The 17,613-nt window shown below is 37.9% G+C and overlaps 1 protein-coding gene across 3 annotated transcripts in view; it reads left to right on the forward strand.

The window, feature by feature from the left end:
• The window catches only part of LOC107673647 (forkhead box protein N2-like), a 17,974-nt gene extending 1,774 nt beyond the window's left edge, over nt 1–16,200 (forward strand). For 2 of the 3 annotated variants that reach the window (XM_016467330.1, XM_016467329.1), the window contains 5 exons: nt 8,039–8,619; nt 10,901–11,025; nt 12,568–12,623; nt 12,954–13,022; nt 13,908–16,200. In XM_016467330.1, the coding sequence (XP_016322816.1) occupies nt 8,053–8,619; nt 10,901–11,025; nt 12,568–12,623; nt 12,954–13,022; nt 13,908–14,272 (1,182 nt within the window). In that variant the 5' untranslated portion in view covers nt 8,039–8,052 and the 3' untranslated portion in view covers nt 14,273–16,200. The remainder of the gene's footprint in view (nt 1–8,038; nt 8,620–10,900; nt 11,026–12,567; nt 12,624–12,953; nt 13,023–13,907) is intronic. The other variant, XM_016467332.1, reaches the window with a different exon arrangement.
• The last annotated feature ends 1,413 nt before the right edge of the window (nt 16,201–17,613 follow it).

Below are 17,613 nucleotides of genomic sequence, written 5' to 3' on the forward strand. Positions count from 1 at the left end.
TATATATATATTTGCATGTGCATGGCAATAAAATTGTTAAGTAGTCAACAATAGTTTAATCAATAGTCAAAAACTATCACGAAAGAAACACATATGCACCATAGACTGTGTAAATTCTTCATTTTCACTGCAAGAGGGGTTTAAAAAAAACATAAAGTTTCGTCTTGTCAGACCACAAATTTACATTTGGCAACCCTTCCTGGTTGAGTGGCATAACATCTAAACGAACATGCAGTTGCTTTCCTCCAAACTAGACAGTCAAGCCTGCTTTATTATGTGAGCTAAATGTTCACTATAGTGTTTTTTTTTTTTTTAGTAAAACTCATCAGCTTTTCCAAACTCAATTGAAAAGCAAATCAAACTTATGTCCAAGGTTTTATGCGGCCTGTAACGACAATGCCTTTGTTCGTTGACCCCTCCTCTTTCCATCCTCTCATTATTGCCCTCAACGTTAGACCAGGAGGCTCAACTCACGTCCCCAGGAGGCTATAACGCTGTGGTTGCCATGGCTACATGGTGACACCGGGGCGTGGTAATCAAATATAGGCGACTGCTCTGGATTTCAGTTGCAAATGTGTGCTTTTTTTCCCTTCATTTGCCTGGACCGTGTCAGACCTCACGCCCACCCCAACCCCCAACTCAACCTTGTGTTCTCAGATTTTGTCTGTCACACTCCTTCTCGTTTAGTAACCTTTGCCTCCTTTCTGAAAGATTTAAGTCCGTAGAGCAGCCGGCAGGCAGTTAAGGCCCCTCAATCCATTGACAATGATGCTAATGTCAAGCAGTGCCTTGATGAGGAGAGCTCGCCTCCCTGTACCATAGCCTGTGTCATTCTGGTCACAATAGCCTTCATTGTGTTGGTCACTCCTGTGTGAATAAACAGGGTGTGTTTAATTGAGACTTTAGGGTGTGACAATGACACAGGACGAAGTCCAGACAGCACGCTGTGAAGATTGTGTGGCGGCTTGTATGTATGAATGCCTGAATGCCACTACCATGTAAAGCTCTAAGAAACATTAACCCTGTTGATATCTTATATTCAGGTGTAGGTGCCTGTTTCAGGAATATATGAACATATCTTTCCAAAATTTACAGCTCTCTTTTTTAACACTTAGGGTTTATTTGTGTTTTTTCACTTTCATTACAAAAGTGATGCAGACTACAAGTTAAGATCTGAGAAGATAAGATCTGGCTCTTGGCTATATGCAGTTGCTGTCCCACAAAAGCTGAAGAAATGAGAAATGCCGCAAAACAGTCATTTAAACTCATACACTGTGCAATGTTAAACCTTGCAAATAAAATAAGGAAAAAAATATATATGGATGAAATATATTTATTTTGTTTTATTTTATACATTTATATATTATTATTTTATAAAGCCATCCAAACTTGGTTGAACCTTGCAGCCAAAATGCACATTTTATTGTCATTTTGAATAAAAAAAAACAAAAAAAAACAAAAAAGGATTAAATAAAAATTGGGCCTGCAATGAGATTATTCACTTTTTTTGGTAAAGAATTCCACCCTCCAACATGTGATTGGGCTAGTCAACATTACAAAAGACGGTCATCAATCATCAGATTCAGTGGCGTAGATGGTAAAGCGTGTGTCATTGCCTACTCCTTTTGACGCGATCGACCTGTGTTCGAATCTGCCTTTTGGCAAACTTTTTTTCTCCCTTTTCAAATTTCAAATCACATCAGAAAAGCATTTATTTTTAATAAAAATGAAGGAAATAATCAAAAAGTTGAAAATAAAGTATCGGGTAGTAAGGTTGTGACGGTGAGGAAATTTTACCACCGGTTAATCGACGTGTGACAACACCGATAATACCGGTATCACCGTGGGGGCAGGGGCGGTCCCTCTTTTCTTCGCTTTCCTTCACTTTTAAATAGCTTGTAAAAGCGGCGTGCACATTATACTTTCACTTTCAAATACCAGCAATTCGGCGTAAAGCAATTGTTCTTTTAGTTTGTTTGAATTTCCCTCTTTTCCTCGCTTTCCTTCGCTTTTAAATAGAATTAGCGGCAATTCGGCAATAAGAAAGCAGGCACGGCATACACCTTGATGTCATACAAAATAAATAAATTACACAAAGTTTAAATAAAGTAAAAATCAGCAAACACTGTGGAACCAATTAAATAAGAAACGAATGTTTAAAAAAAAACTTCCAAAATCACCTTAGATAATCGGCAAAAGTCAACAGGCTTTTCAAAATCCAAAATACTGCCAAACAGGCCCTTTTGCATTTCGTTTCGAAACTAAATCATCCGCCATCGTCTTGTCTGTCTCACCTCACCTCACTCTTCTTGTCAGTCAGCTCGACTCACTCTCCTCACTGGATAAATGAAATCTGATCTGTGATGCGACTGTCGTTCGGCACACTGCATTGAGCGTACGCGTTCAGTTTTTAATTGTAGTGTCTGTTCTTTTAATGAACTAAATGATTTTTATTACTATATCTATATAGTACTATATAATCAAAACGATGGTGGGGGTTGGTGCCGAGGTGGGCAAGTGACATAACCGGTGTTGCGGCATTACAACGGTATCACCGTCAGCACCATCTATGCAAGCCTATCGGGTAGGGTTAGGGTAGTTGTAGGGATGGTTTTGTCCCAATAAGGTGGCGTCCATTTAATAATTTGAATTATAATTAAAATTTACACTCAGTAAGTTATTATTGCATACTGTTTTATAATGTATTACAATGCCGAGGTGCAGATAATTGCCACTATTTGCAACAAGTAATTAGCAGAATATCCTGATATTTTAACATAGTATAAATAGAATCTATAGCTATTTGCACTTAGTGTAAATGGCATATATCACTAAAAAATACTGCTATTTTCACTTATTGTAAGTAGCATCTATTGCTATTTGCACTACATGTAAATAGCCTCTATCACCCGCACCCCCATGCGTACAGCACCCCCAACCTATCTTCCCGCGCCCCTGATTTGATCCGCGGATTGATTGCGAAATTTAATCGTAATAGAGTGAAAGTGTATCAATTGTTTATCAAAAGCGATTTTAAACCATTCTAACGAAAGAGAAGGCGGAATGGAACTTGATTCCTTACTCCCGCGCTGTTTTCTATCACAGCCGCACAAACATGAAGCTCGCACATGCAGAGAGGCGTGTTTGACTGCGCGCGAACACCGAACTGAACCATCTTTCCTATCTCATTCACTCCTTGCCTTTGAACAGACACATATACACATAAAATTATGACAAAATACCGATCTCGACAATCATTGTGGCAAATGTGTTGTGTCTTAAGTGAACGAAGACAGCTGAGAAAGAAATCGGATGTGTATTAGTCTATATTGGATCCGTGCATCAGGTCTTAAAGGGGCAGCAGCCTAATAATACCTGCTGCTGTCATTATGCTCATCAAACCACAAAACACGTTTTTGACAAAGATGAATCTATTTTTTTGTAGTCCCTACGAGCCGTTTTTGTAGGCATTAAACTGCCAGAATTATAAAAGACGATACCTCCGTTTGCATAGAACTTTCAGTGCCGTAACTTTGCAGATATTGTTTATGCTCAAACAGCAACATTACACACTAACTAACGTTAAAAAAGTGAAATCGCAATCAACCACCCCTTTAAGTAAACAAGTTTTACATGAAGTTGTCAAGAAGTTAACAAATAGGAAGCATTTTTGAAATTTAGGAATGCATTTGTTCATAAAATTTGCATGTTTTAATGGACTTTGACTACATTGATCAGGAAATTGAAAACAATTTTCTGAATTAAGTTTTGAAATGTTTAATATTTAAAATGGAAGGTGATATGAAATAAACTCAGGCACTGTTCATGGGGTGTCTTTACCGCTGTGGATTACAGCTTTCAAGCTTGCAGCATATGAACGTGTTTAAGAAGCTTTAGCTTTGAAACGTGATTCAGAATTGTGGAGAAAACTAGTCCCAAACTAACTAACAACAACAGGCTCTTTGTACTGTATGATTTGTTTTAAAATTTCTTAGAGCTCATTGTGACTGGAAGTAAATTCATTAGTTTCTGTCACATTTCTCCGTGACATCAAGGAGAATACCTGATTTTTGGATTATACAGAGAAAAGAAAAAAAGCAGTTAATCTCCTGCTGTTTTCTAATAGGGTTAGGTGACCTTCCTGCTGGGCGTTTAGATCAGCTCTCACAAAGCAATGGAGATGCACTGGGAGCACTTGAGTCATGATTGATACTTGACAGACCAATACCAACCGCTACAGGAATCAGAACGGAAAACTGCTTGGTTTTCAGGAGAAACCTCCAATTCAAACGGCTGTTTAAGCATGCTTAAACACGTAGAAGACCCCTTGATCTCCATCTCCAACTGTTTTATTACAGATGCACATGCTCTTCCCAGTGCTCTGTTCTGCAAACATCAGCAGTTCAATACTGATAAATCCTCCTTCAAATTTTGATGGAAATTAGTTTGTGAATAGCGGGGATGAAAGAGGAAAAACAGGTTGTTCTTTATAAAATCCTTTAGATCTTTTCACTCTCAGTTTTTGAGGAAAATATGGTGCTTGCAAAAGGTGCTACACAATGCTTTAATGCAAAGGTGCCCATAAAATCAAAACTTGATTAAGGGATGTGGGCCGAAAATAAACTTTACTTTTTTATGTTTTAAAACATTCTATCCAATTATATTATATAAAAAATTTTATTTAAAAAAAAAAAAGAATTTCATGTATATTGTCTACATTTCAATGCCACTGGGCCACTTTTGGGCTGTGGGCCCTAGTTTGGTCTTCTCTGCTTTAGTGTATTATAGGACGTTGCTGTGCATTTGCTACGGTGTCCTCAGTGTTTTTTTAGTGTGTTGCTATGCAGTTGCTAGGGTGTTCAAAGTGATTTTTAAAGGCCTGAGTGCGTATTTCAATGCATGTTTATGGGATTTTTTATGTGTGGCATGGCCCGATTCGAGGCTTGTCACAAACGATTTTTTGTCTAAAAAATCCTCTATTGTGTGGTGTCATTACGATTATTTAACAGCTCCTGATCGAGACAGAGCGTCCCCAAACTCAAATCGTAAATATCAAACATGTTTGAAATCGTTCCTATAATCAACAAGTGTGTGGTCTCGCAGTCTGGTCGAATCATCTAGTGTACACGTTCAGAGGATTATAAGGCTAAAAATCAGTTGAAACTCTCTTTATGTCTGTGGTAGGGATGTATCGATTACCGGTTTGACGATAAATCATGATAAAATTCCCCACGGTTAGTATTACCGTTTCATCTTTTAATTATCATTAAAACCATATTAGATTACCGCGATTTGAACAACTCGCGATAAATAAATACTGTCCAGCATGTGCGCACAGCATGCAGAGTAGTTTCGTTTTGAGTGAAAACAGGGCGGAAAAGCTGGGAGGTTTTAAAAGAGTGCTAAGGGAATTATACAAATGAATAGGGCTGGGCAAAAAAATTTATTTTTTGATTAATCGTTTTTTAAAATGAAATCGATTCTCAAAAGCCGCGAATCGATCTTTTCCGGGATTTATTTCAGCACATTTAAAACAAGATCTGATTAACGTGAATCTTATCATTAGTCTTCTCCACTAGATGTCACCCTTATTTACCTTGCGCGATGTTACACCCGAAAGCCTGTCATTCATTCAGCGCTTATCATGGCCATACGCATGATTCGCAATGCTTTAACTACGTCTTATTCGAACATAAACATAAACGAGCAAAAATGCTTTAAATAATAATTTCTAAACATTAAACATTGACTGTCAGTCTTTATTCACCTGTTTCTCGTTGTTTCTCATTAAAATTAATTAATGAACAGATTGAAGATTAAAATAATAGCATATTTGTCTCATTTTAAATGAATAATAAAAACCTTTACTATGGTAAAATAAATAAAAAACCCATATCGGTCGGGCTCTAGTTACATCCCTAGTCTGTGATCTCCCATGGTTTTAAAATCGGTTAAGATTAGGTGTGTCCCAGGCCTAATGAGTGCCGCCATGAGTGCAGGGATCAGGTCTCTCCGCCTGGAGCAGGATGGGAAGCAGACAGCACTAAATGTCCTATGAAAGACGTACTGCTGTTTAGACTTGTGCCGGTATTCGGTAATGCGATACATCACGGTAATGAATATGCACGATATTGTTATCCCTACTGCTGTTGTACCACATGAAGAAAGACATCCAAAGAGGATACCATTGGAAAACAAAATGGCATGTGGATGCACTACAGGAGCATAAAAATGTGGACAAGGGTAACAGATGGTTTGATTCCAGGGCTGCACAATATTGGAAAAAGCTTGCATTGCGATTTCTTTTTTTTTTTCTTCTTACTATTGTTCAAACCATAAATACAAAAATAAAAATTGTCATTATCATTAAACAAAATATTTAACAAAAGAATAAATATATATCAGTAATACTGTTGTATTGTAAAATAAAAAAATAAAGTATTTGATTAAAACTTTAATTATAACTGTAAAATTGCAATACTAATATTTGTTAATTTCTTCATTTTCAATCCTTAAACCATTGAGCTTTTATTTTTGTGGATTACCAGCAAATACATAAATGCGCTGCTGGTTTCAGAGTAAAGCGCGGTACTGTGTTCTTGTGCACACTGAGACACCGTATCTCTGAAATCACAGTGGATATATTTTTATATTTAATTTTTTTTTTTTTACACAGTAAGCCATATCAGGATAATGATAATATCATGCAGCCCTAATTCCAGCTAAATTATCATTTACTCACCCTCAAACAAATATGACTTTCGTACTTTTATGGAACACTGTAAAAGTGAATGGTGAACACAAATGTAAAGCATTTTCAGGGAATAATGGCTTAAATTTTGATCTATTCCTCACACAAGGCTATCGTATGGCTATATTATGAAATATAGCTCAGCATTCATAATGACTGCTTTTCATGCAGCTTTTTTTTCCTTTTTGGATGGCCTTTGGTTTCCAGTCTGTTTTCATTGTATGGAAAAGAGCAGCATGAATATTCTTCAAAGCATCTCCTTTTGCGATTTACAGATAAAAGAAAGTCATACGGGTTTGGAATGACACAGACATTGGTAAATGATGACATAACTGTCATTTTGGAGTGAGCTATCCCTTTAACTTTATGGAAAAGCTGTTTTTTGTTGACACCTTTTATTACAGTACTCGTGTGAAGAGGAATATGTTTATTTGTGTCTGGGGTGTTTTGAATGGCCTGAAAGAGGAAGTGGAACCCCCTCCTTGTGCCCTCCACTCTATTCTCCAGAGTGGGAGAGAGAATGATTCAGAGCAGCACTTTATGTGATTATTTATTTATTGATGTGCTGTATGGTTTCCATGGCAGTGGGTATAATAGTGGGCAGAGAAACATTCACTCTCCTAGGCACTCAGCCCTCTTTTACTTGAGCTGATGATTTATTTATAAATATTCGGTGTGCTTTCCATTAAAGCCGGTCACTTAGTCTGTGGCAGGTAGATTTCTGATTGATCTCTGTGAGTTTCTTCAAGCTGTATGGAGCCACCATCACTTATCCTCTTCATCCTTGTCTGTCTTATTACATGGAGCTGATAACAGATTGCACGTCTTCAGTGATTGTCTAAGAACCCTAGAGTACACACTTTAGTTGTTCTGGTGTGGTATCATCTTGAAGATGAGGCTCATGGTTCTCTCAGACACTTCAGTAGACATCTAAGAGGCCCTGCCCTTAACTCTGTCCTAAAGGGCCTCTTAATTCCCTCAAGAGAAATAGTGCAGGCACTGAGATTACAATGTTTTAGTGCTAAAAGAAATTGGAAAAACTAAGACATGTACATGTATTACTACAACCGGTTTAATTTATCACCTGAAAACATGCCATTCTAAACAGCATTAAGAGATCTATTACCCAAATTGAATTTAGAAACATTATTTTCATTTTTGGCTAAATGAAAACTGAAAAATGTCAGTTTCTGTAAATAAATATACCCACATTTATTTGTGATTGACAGTTGTAGTAACCAGTGCACACTTTCTGTTTGTTCTCTCCTATACCCTTCACTTCTACAGACCCTCCTGGTTTGATGGGTCCGATAATCGGGATGTCTCCAGATAAGAAAGCCGAATCTCCTGGAGCGCAGGTTGTGTGTGGAGCTGGGACTCTTCCTGAAGCAGAGAGTGCTTCCAGTCCCATGGCTACCAGTCTGGACCAGATTGGTCGGGCTGGAGCATTGAGCGTGGTTGCGGGTGAGTCTGAAGATGATGAACTAACCAACTTGAACTGGCTTCATGAGAACTTGCTGCAGAACTTCACGCTCGGAGGCGAGGCGCAACCCATCAAAAGCCCGCTGTTTGACATTGAGGGAGGCGGTGGGTCGCCACACAGCAACACCACCTCGTCCACCTCCTCTGTCTCTGCGGGAAGCGAGAGAGATCCTTACAAGTCAAAGCCTCCCTTCTCTTTCTCCTTACTGATATACATGGCTATCGAGCAGTCCCCCAGCAAATCTCTCCCAGTGAAGGACATCTACGGCTGGATCCTCAAACATTTTCCGTATTTCTCTAGTGCCCCTACTGGCTGGAAGAACTCAGTGCGCCACAACCTGTCCCTCAACAAGTGCTTCCGCAAAGTAGAGCGAAGCATAGGAAAGGTAAGAATGCAAGCAAAATGGACATTCTCATGTCCATGACATTCAGCCGGTCATTAACATATAATAAATGCAGACAGGGAATGGATGCACTATATGTATCAAGTAGGGATGCACAATATATCCATAATTGTAATTGTAATACAGAACCATAATGGTTGTCAGTATTACAATATTATATTCTTTTTTTTTTTTTTCTCTCTGGTCATTATTGCATATTTAATTGTGGACCAGAGGTCTTATTGTTAACTAAATGTAAAAGTATTAAAAATTGTTTTCATTAATTGAAATTAAGTTAAAAAAATTAAATAAATATTAGAAGAAAAACTTTAAAAACTTAAAAGGTAGAAATGTTCTCTTGGCAACTGAAATAGAATAAGTTAAAATTCATGTACTAAAATTGCTAAAACTGAATTAATGCTAAATAGAAATATTAAAAAAAAGCTAATAAAAACAACAAAAGCATATAACAAAATTACTAAAACTAAAATGAAAACAAATATATAAATTCAAAATATTAATTAATATCATAATTGTATATAAATAATAAAATAACACCGTTGTAGACACTGATTTCAGCCTTTTTTTTAATTAATATTTTGGTGCTTTTGCTTTTTGTTAAATGTATCAAAAATCTTTAGCAAACGTATATCCATATTTTATAATGCTCTAATGCCTTCACTAGTAGCATTTGAATTGATTAATTTGAGTTTTTAGTGTTTTAATTTTTAATATATTAGACAAAATATATTTTAAGAGTATTTTAATATTAGCAATTTATTGATTATCGGCCATAATCAATAAATGACATAAAATAATTTTCGGCATGCCAGTATCAGCCAGAAGTTTTAAAATTGGTGCATCACTATTATGAAGGGGTTTATTTTGCAGTAATGACTTACTGTACATTATCTCCAAAATAATTAAATAAATTATTTTTATTATGTGTGACTATAGGGTTGGGCCGATAGACGATGCCATCGTCCATCGCCGATGGCTGATAGACATCACGATGTTGAGCCGACACCGGACGCGACAGTGTTTACAGCAAAACATGTTTACAGCCTGGTTCAAAAAAATATTTTGGTCTATATAGCTAATTTTGCCCTTCATTACAACTGTGAGGGGGGTGAATTTTTTTATAATTCATCCGTTTAAATTATATTAAGCCTTAAAGTTCTGCATAATTAAAGGCGTGTCCACTTGAGTGACAGGTGGATTGCAGCTGCTGACCCTGCCGTCGAGCTAGGTGGGCATGGCTTCAGCAAGCAGCTCCCGCCTTTTTGCCCATTTTTGATTATCTAGGAGTGACGCGCTGCCAAGATGGCGACGGCCCGCTCCACCCACTTTGAGCCATAAAAACGCTCTTCAGAAAACTACGGGTGATGTCACGGACACTACGTCCATGTTTTTATACAGTCTATGCAAGAGACATGAAACTAGCACAGTGAGACTGGTTGCCAGGGACAATACTCAAATGCAGTTTGATGGCCATTGCAGAAAAAAATATTTGACCTCAGAATGCTGCGACTGACCATTCAGAATCAAGTATTCCAGAGAGCCTTGTAATAAATTAGAATACCATATTTTTCTGAAGAGCAGTTCACACAACATTGCTGCAGAGCACTCGCTCAGACGTTTAACTAACTGGGTCAGTGTATAAAGTAGTGCACAGCTGACTGCAGTGTGCTAACAGGGTTGTCAAGAGGGATAATGGTTTAGGGTTTTTAGAAAAACCGATGTGTTCAAAGCAGGGCACGCAGCCAGTTAAATGAAGTGAGGCAGATGTTTTCATTTCTTATACGTGAACTGTAGATGGCAAAATGATTTATGAAACGATGAGGATGGTATGTTTCATTAACGTGTGACATTGTGTGAATCTGTGGGTTTCATATGTCTCAGCCCTGGTGTCTGTTGCCATGGCAATGTTTCCTCTTTCCTGTTTATGAACACTGCTAGTGAAGCAAGTCAAGGTCATATTCCCCCTGCAGGACCACACCTCAGACAAAGGGTGATGAGTCCTTTATTCACACACACAAATACCCCCATGCAAACACAATAGGAGCCGCCGTTCCACATGCTTCCCATGTGGTCATTATAGCTTCATGATGGTTTAAAATGATCATTTGCAGCTAATTTATGATGTGCTTATGAATGCACAGTGTACATACAGAGAGACAGATGGTTCTGTTGTCATTTAACCTGAGCTTTCTCCTCACCCCAGCATGCTGATATCATGCTTGCTTTTTGCGGTTCTGACTCCACCCCTCTCTGTCCCTTCTAGACCAATGGGAAAGGCTCTCTGTGGTGTGTTCACCCCGAGTTCCGGCCCATGCTGATGCGAGCCCTGAAGAAACAGCACTTCCCGAATGCACATGCCTTCTGCACTCCCCCTGCTTCCCCTCCTAGGTAACAACACTGGCCTGATTATATGACAAATGGATAATTCGGACATTTATCCAGGCTTCAGTCTTCTTACTAGGATAGTAACATACTGCTTGCTAGGATTTCAGAGATTTACTCCATGAACTGTCACAACTGTCAGACAAGCACTTCCAGTGTAGACAGCTTTGTTGAATATAATGGGAGTGATTTAGTTTTGATGTGTCATGATGCTTTGCTTATGTTTAATGTGGGTTGTTTACCAAAAATGGTGCAGCTTGTTGCGTAGATATTAAATTTATATTCAGCTGCGGGCACAGGTGTGTGTATATTAGTTGTTCTAAATGTTGTTTTTCCCATGTATTTATAATATAGTAGTGTGAATCTTTAAGCTGACTGTGAATCAGTTGGCTTTTGATTCAAACTTTTTTGCAGATTCAGAACAATTTGATTTAAATTAATTAACACAATTTTTAAAGTGCATTTTTAAAGAAAAATATGAAAGACACAGTACGTCAGACAGGTTTTTAAAAAACTTTTATGTTAATGCACTTTATTTGCTATTAATTTTTCCTCAAACTCCTAATTTGCTGCTTATTAATAGATAGTAAGGTAGTTGTTAAGTTTAGGTATTGGGTAGGGATCTAAAATATAGTCCTGCAGAATAAGGCATTAATATGTGCTTTTTAAGTACAAATAAACAACCAATATGCTAGCAATATGCATGCTAATAAGCAACTAGTTAATAGTGAAAATTGGTCCTTAAAATAATGCGTTACTATTTATTTAATATTTATTTTAAATATGGTACACAAATTTTAGCATATTAATTATTAGACAACACAAGCGATTCATGAGATCGCAGAGTTGGATCATCACGATTTTTACCATCAAGAAAATGAAATCCTTACAGCACATTATAATATTTTACTGTTTTGAGTCTTAAATTAAATAAATAACATATATTTCTCTGGATTATCCAAAAATAAGTATTGGCTAGTGGTTATGTAATATAAAAATATATAATATAATGGTTATAAATATAATGGTTATAATATATAAACTGTATGTATATATATATATATATATATATATATATATATATATATATACACAGAGGGGAAAATTATTATTTGGACCTTGCGGGCACTGCATGATTTCAACTCATTGCAACGTAGTTTGTTACCAATGGTTTGCTTGGCGACTGTTGTCCCAACTGCCTTAAGATCATTAACAAGCTCCTCCTGTGTAGTTCGGGGCTGATCCCTCACCTTTATCATGACCATCCTTTCCTCATAAGGCGAGATCTTGCATGGAGCACCAGACAGAGGGCTATTGGAGGGCTGTATGGTTATTTTGTATTTCTTACGTTTCCGAATATTCACACCAACAGTTGTCTCCTTCTCAAAAAGCTTCTTGCTGTTGGTCTTGTAGCCCATTCCAGCCTTGTGCAAGTCCACAATCTTGTCTCTGACGTCCTTTGACAGCTCTTTGGTCAATACTTTCCGTACCCACTGTATATAAACAGATTTGTTAAATATCTTCTCATTCTTTCTCTGTCTTCTGTAGTGCCTCGTCTCCTCCTCATCATCTTTTCACATCAGAGCAGGGCTGTGCCCTAAAAGGTTAGTAGACTTCATCAGGCCCGTTCGGAAAATCTATGACCCGGTCACATCTTTTTCACACCATTATCAGACGTATGATCACACATTGAAGCCTATCACTCATCTCAACTCATTTTGTTCCTCTCAGCACATACTTGGTGCTTCTAAACTGTGCACATAGATGCCATCTCTTTCCTGTATTTGGTAACCTTGACAACAAAGGCACTGGTACTTTGAAATTAGAGAGACTTTTTCGCTCCTGGGTGAAAGTGACTCATTCACTTAAACACACACGCATACACATCACATAGTCAATATTTGTTTGCATCAAACATTTCTTTCTCTTTACAGAATGTGATTTTGATGCTGCCACTGCCATGATGCTGTTAAAGTCTGCCTCTGAGCAGAACATTAACTCATGTAAGAAAACACCATCACATACACCAACACCTCATTTTTGTCCTATTTTGTTTGTCCCTTCTTTTTATTCATGTTTTACATCAGGTTTATTTTAATCAAGATATGCATCTAGGTACTTGTTCACATAATCACAGCAATCACATGTGTATGTGTATATTGGCTGTTCTGTTTATTGGCTTCAAACAGGGATCATCCAATTAAAAATAGGGTTAGAACAATCTATTTATAATGTTACATTTGTATTTCAAATGAAGTTTGTTCTTTTAAATGTTGTTTTATTCATCAAAGAATCTTAGAAAAACTGTTTTCAACATTGGTAATAATAAAAAATGTTTCTTTAGCACCAAATCTGCATATTAGAATAATTTCATGTGAAAAAGACTGACGTAATGGCTGCTGAAAAGTATTCTGTTGTTGATCAAACAAATGCATCCTTGATGAGCATAAGCATTGACGTCTGAAGTTCAGTCAAATAAATATATGTATGTGTGTGTGTGTGTATAATGATATCTTTTGGTTTGCGTCTATCAAGTTCCAAATAATATAACAAACTAAGAATTTAGTTAATTCAAATAAAAAAACATAATACAATTTGTTTAATAATCAAATTAAATGAGAAATTAAATACTTTTCATGGATTATCCACAAATATTAATGATATAAGCACATTTTTAATTCAATTTCCATTTAAAACAAATTTTATTTCAATGAAAATAACTGAATATTATTATATTTATATAAATGTAAACACAATAATTTTAGCATGTGTACCTACTATTGTGCTACTGCGTAAATTACTTATTCCGCATCGTACAAGTTTGTTCATACTGTTATTCATAATATTGTCTCTGATCATCAGTTATCACTCTGCTTATGATTTCTCAGACCCAGATGACCAAGAAGGACCCATAGATCTCTCCCGAAGGGACTCTGTGGTTGTGAGTCGGGATCCAAAGCAGGATCACAACTACAGTAGCTCCCCTGTCCCGCCCTGCCCTCGCCAGATGCCTCTTTCACAGCCGGTCAACTTCAGCCTGGCTCTGCACCGTGATCAGGAGAGAGAAGGCCGGGCCCGATGGCCACGCAGCCCACTGCAGGGTCCGCTTTTAGGGAAGAGGAGCAGAAGAGTTTCTCGGCCAGAAGTGGATGAGGAGCTCAAGGAGGCGGCCGGCTCGCTCCTACACCTGGCCGGTATTCGCACAAGTTTAGTCGCCTCAAGACGCAAGAGCAGGAAACTCAGTAGGAAATGACCCTGATTCTGTAACTCCGTCCTGTGGCCTGTCCAACCTCTCTCTTCTGGTTTGGTGTATCTTCCTTCTTGTTTGTAATTGTTGGGATGATTTTCTTTCCTTTCGTCTTTTTAACTGGGATATCGTTCCGGTCCACTCATCAAACATGGCAATACAAACACAGGAGAGAAAAGCCATACTGACATGTTTTATGTACAGAAAAAGAAACCGATTTGAATGAATGGCCCACATCATTTGAGTTTTACAGTAAGAGAGTTTGAAGATGTTAATCGTAAAAACAAAAAAGAGAGAGACGCTGGTAAAAAAAAAAAAAAACTTCAAGATTTGCATGCTTCCACCTCTAAATCAAACTTATTTATATGGAAAATGAATGCATGGATTTTACAAGCTCCCAAGACCTATCATGCATCTTAACTATAGAGGGAAAAACAGCTTAAAAAAGTGAAATTTGAAAGTGCCATTGATTTTGGATCATAATATAAACTTGATACAAAAGAAGAAATGCAATAATTAGTTGACCTAAATACCTGTAGTTATTTTATTTTTGTACTGCTGGTTTATATCTCGTGTGGTGGTGACGGCATGCCCCTGGGAGCCTTTTGCTGCCGCAGTTATGATGTCAAAACCATGTGGCTCCTCCCGTGCGTCCTGATTGGATCAGTTTTGCATCCCCATCCTGACCACTATGACTGGAGAACAGCTTGAAGGATACAGCTTTTGTTGCATGCACATCAGCCTCAATGTTTCTCAGATGCTAGCAATCTGTATAATCAGGTGTTGTGCTATTCCATGTGCACTGACTTGATTAAATCATTGCCCATGCACATATTGCTTGCTTTTGGAGCATACTAAATAGCGGCCAATCAAAACAAGAACCTCTTTACCTCTACTGTAAGATTTGAACCACTCTCTCCCCGTCCTGCTCTATGACTTTTTGGGTCACTTCTACCCAAATCAGGTCTTTTCCATCTTTTTCTTGATTTAAACTGTGTGACAAAGCCTCCAGCAGGGGGAGCTCTGTGAATCGTCACTTTCCATTGCTGCTTTTGAACTGGCGCTGTGCTGCTCCAGACCTCCAGAGAGTTCCCAGGGCTTCAGATGAAACCAGAGACAATGTGAACTGCACAGTAAACGCGCCTGCAAGTAGAGACAAAGACATTCTCCCATCTTTTAAGCTTGCGGATGGTGCTGCTCATGGGAGAAAGGACCACAGGAAGTGAAGCTGGGGAGAGTGGACAGTATATTTGAGGAGCATGACAGTAATGGGAGAGCCTACTGGATGTGAACTGAGAACTGTGCCACTAAGAACTCTTTGAGATCGCCAAAGTTGCTGCTTACAAAACTTGCCTGGCTGTGTATTCCCTGTGATCCCAGAATGTTTGTTTGTTTAATATCGGGTTTTTAAGTGTTTGTTTGAGGCTACATTAGGATTTTATATACCCAAGCATGTGAAATTGTGAAGTATAACTGCCACTTGCCCCCCTACACTGGCAAACCAGAACTTTCTGTTTGAGTTGATTACTTTAAAATTGCCTATCCTTATAAAGCTCTTTCCCTGTCACTTTAACCATGGCTGCCAATTCGTCCCCTCTAAGCTGTACATAGTGCTAATTACAGAATGCAAGTATTAATGCAGGGAGGGGGACAGAGCAGTAGTTTTAGAATTTGAGGCCAAGTCTGAAAACAGCTGCCTATTAATTATTGTTATTATTATTATTATTATTAAGATAAGGTCCACTAACTGAGTTGCCACTTCGCCATAAATTTTGACATGTTCTTCTGCCATATATGTGGCAGTCTGAACCTGATTTTTGATTTTGTAAGCTAACATCTGTTAATAAAAGTTTATAAAGTTTATTTTTGCCAAAGATATGCAATTGTTGCATTATATATGGTATTAAAGAATAAAAGAGTTTTTCTTTTACTGATTTAGTGTTTGTTGTTCACTATCCCACATGTGTCTGCTAAAGATCTCTTCATCTGGAAAGCATCTGCTGTGTACAAACATCTGATAGACGTCTATAAGATGTCAGTTTAAAAAAACATTCTAAATCATGAACATCTTAAAGACATCTTCTAAACGTCTATTTGACATCTGATAGGAAACGTCCTATAGGCGTATTGCAGATGAGCAAACACTCTAAAAATACATCTTGCAGATGTAAATGCATACGTCAAATAGACATCTCCATAATGTAAATGTGCTGTCAGGGTATATCATCAGTCAGTTAAGAGTGTAAAGCGGCTTTTTCCCAAACAAACAATAGACCTGAAGTCATTCATTTCCAATGGAGACTAGTACCGGAGTTCCGTTCATATGTGTATGTGGAATTTTCGAATCAGATGTAATCTTTGGTTAAATATTTCAATGCTTAAATGCATATTTCAACACTAAAACGTTATTCTTTAAACATTATTTCTATAAAATGAGCTGTTATTAATAATTATGTTCAAATTCACACATTCATTATTTATTTTACCATGGTAAATGGGCAGAAGGTAATGGCTGCTTCACGACCATTTCGAAAGTTCCATGTGACTGCCACTAGGGGGTAAATTGCGACAATTATGAACATATTTTTCCTGAGTAACCGATGAGCATCGCCATGACGGATTCTAACTTCCTTTTGGATGCTCTCGTGTTCTGGTCCATGCCAAAATGGGCATAAAAAGATTGACTGAATTAATTAAACTGAAACTTTTAAAATACAACTAAATATAAAAATGTGCGCAGTAAGCTATGTGTTAATTTGACTAGAATCACTAGAGACCGGAAATGTATCATCTTTCCGTTAAGAGGCGAATAAGGGCTGCATTCAGCCCCGTCAAAAACCTCCGTGAAGTTGGCACCCCATAAAAAGAAATAATCACCAAAACTATGCCATTCGTTTGTGCTGCGTTTGTGCTGATTTGTGCTGCAAAAACTAACGTTTGTGCTGGTTTGGTGTTTGAGATATTAAACATAATTTTTTTGACCATGTGACGTCACTCTCCACCCCATGTTGCCCAAATCGCTCCAAACCAGCGCAGTTCGTTTGTGCTCGATTTGTGCCCGTTTGTGCCGTTAAAACAAACACTGTATCTATTTTCCTTCCTTAGATATAACCAAAATATTTTCGGGAGCTGTGACGTCACTCTCCACCCCAGTTCGTCTAATGGCGCTTTTCCACTGCGTGGTACGACTCGACTCGGCTCGGTACGGCACGGCTCGGCTCGGTTTGCGTTTCCACTGCAGTTCAGTACCGCTTTAGAGTGGGCGGGATTATTCACATGTTGTTATAGTTGCGCCGCCTCTACTACCACGACTCCTAAAAAAAACTTTTTCATTCCGCGTCGCCCCA

Source organism: Sinocyclocheilus anshuiensis, unplaced genomic scaffold, assembly GCF_001515605.1.
Source record: "Sinocyclocheilus anshuiensis isolate Anshui unplaced genomic scaffold, SAMN03320099.WGS_v1.1 scaffold712, whole genome shotgun sequence".
In the NCBI taxonomy this organism is placed as follows: Eukaryota; Metazoa; Chordata; class Actinopteri; order Cypriniformes; family Cyprinidae; genus Sinocyclocheilus; species Sinocyclocheilus anshuiensis.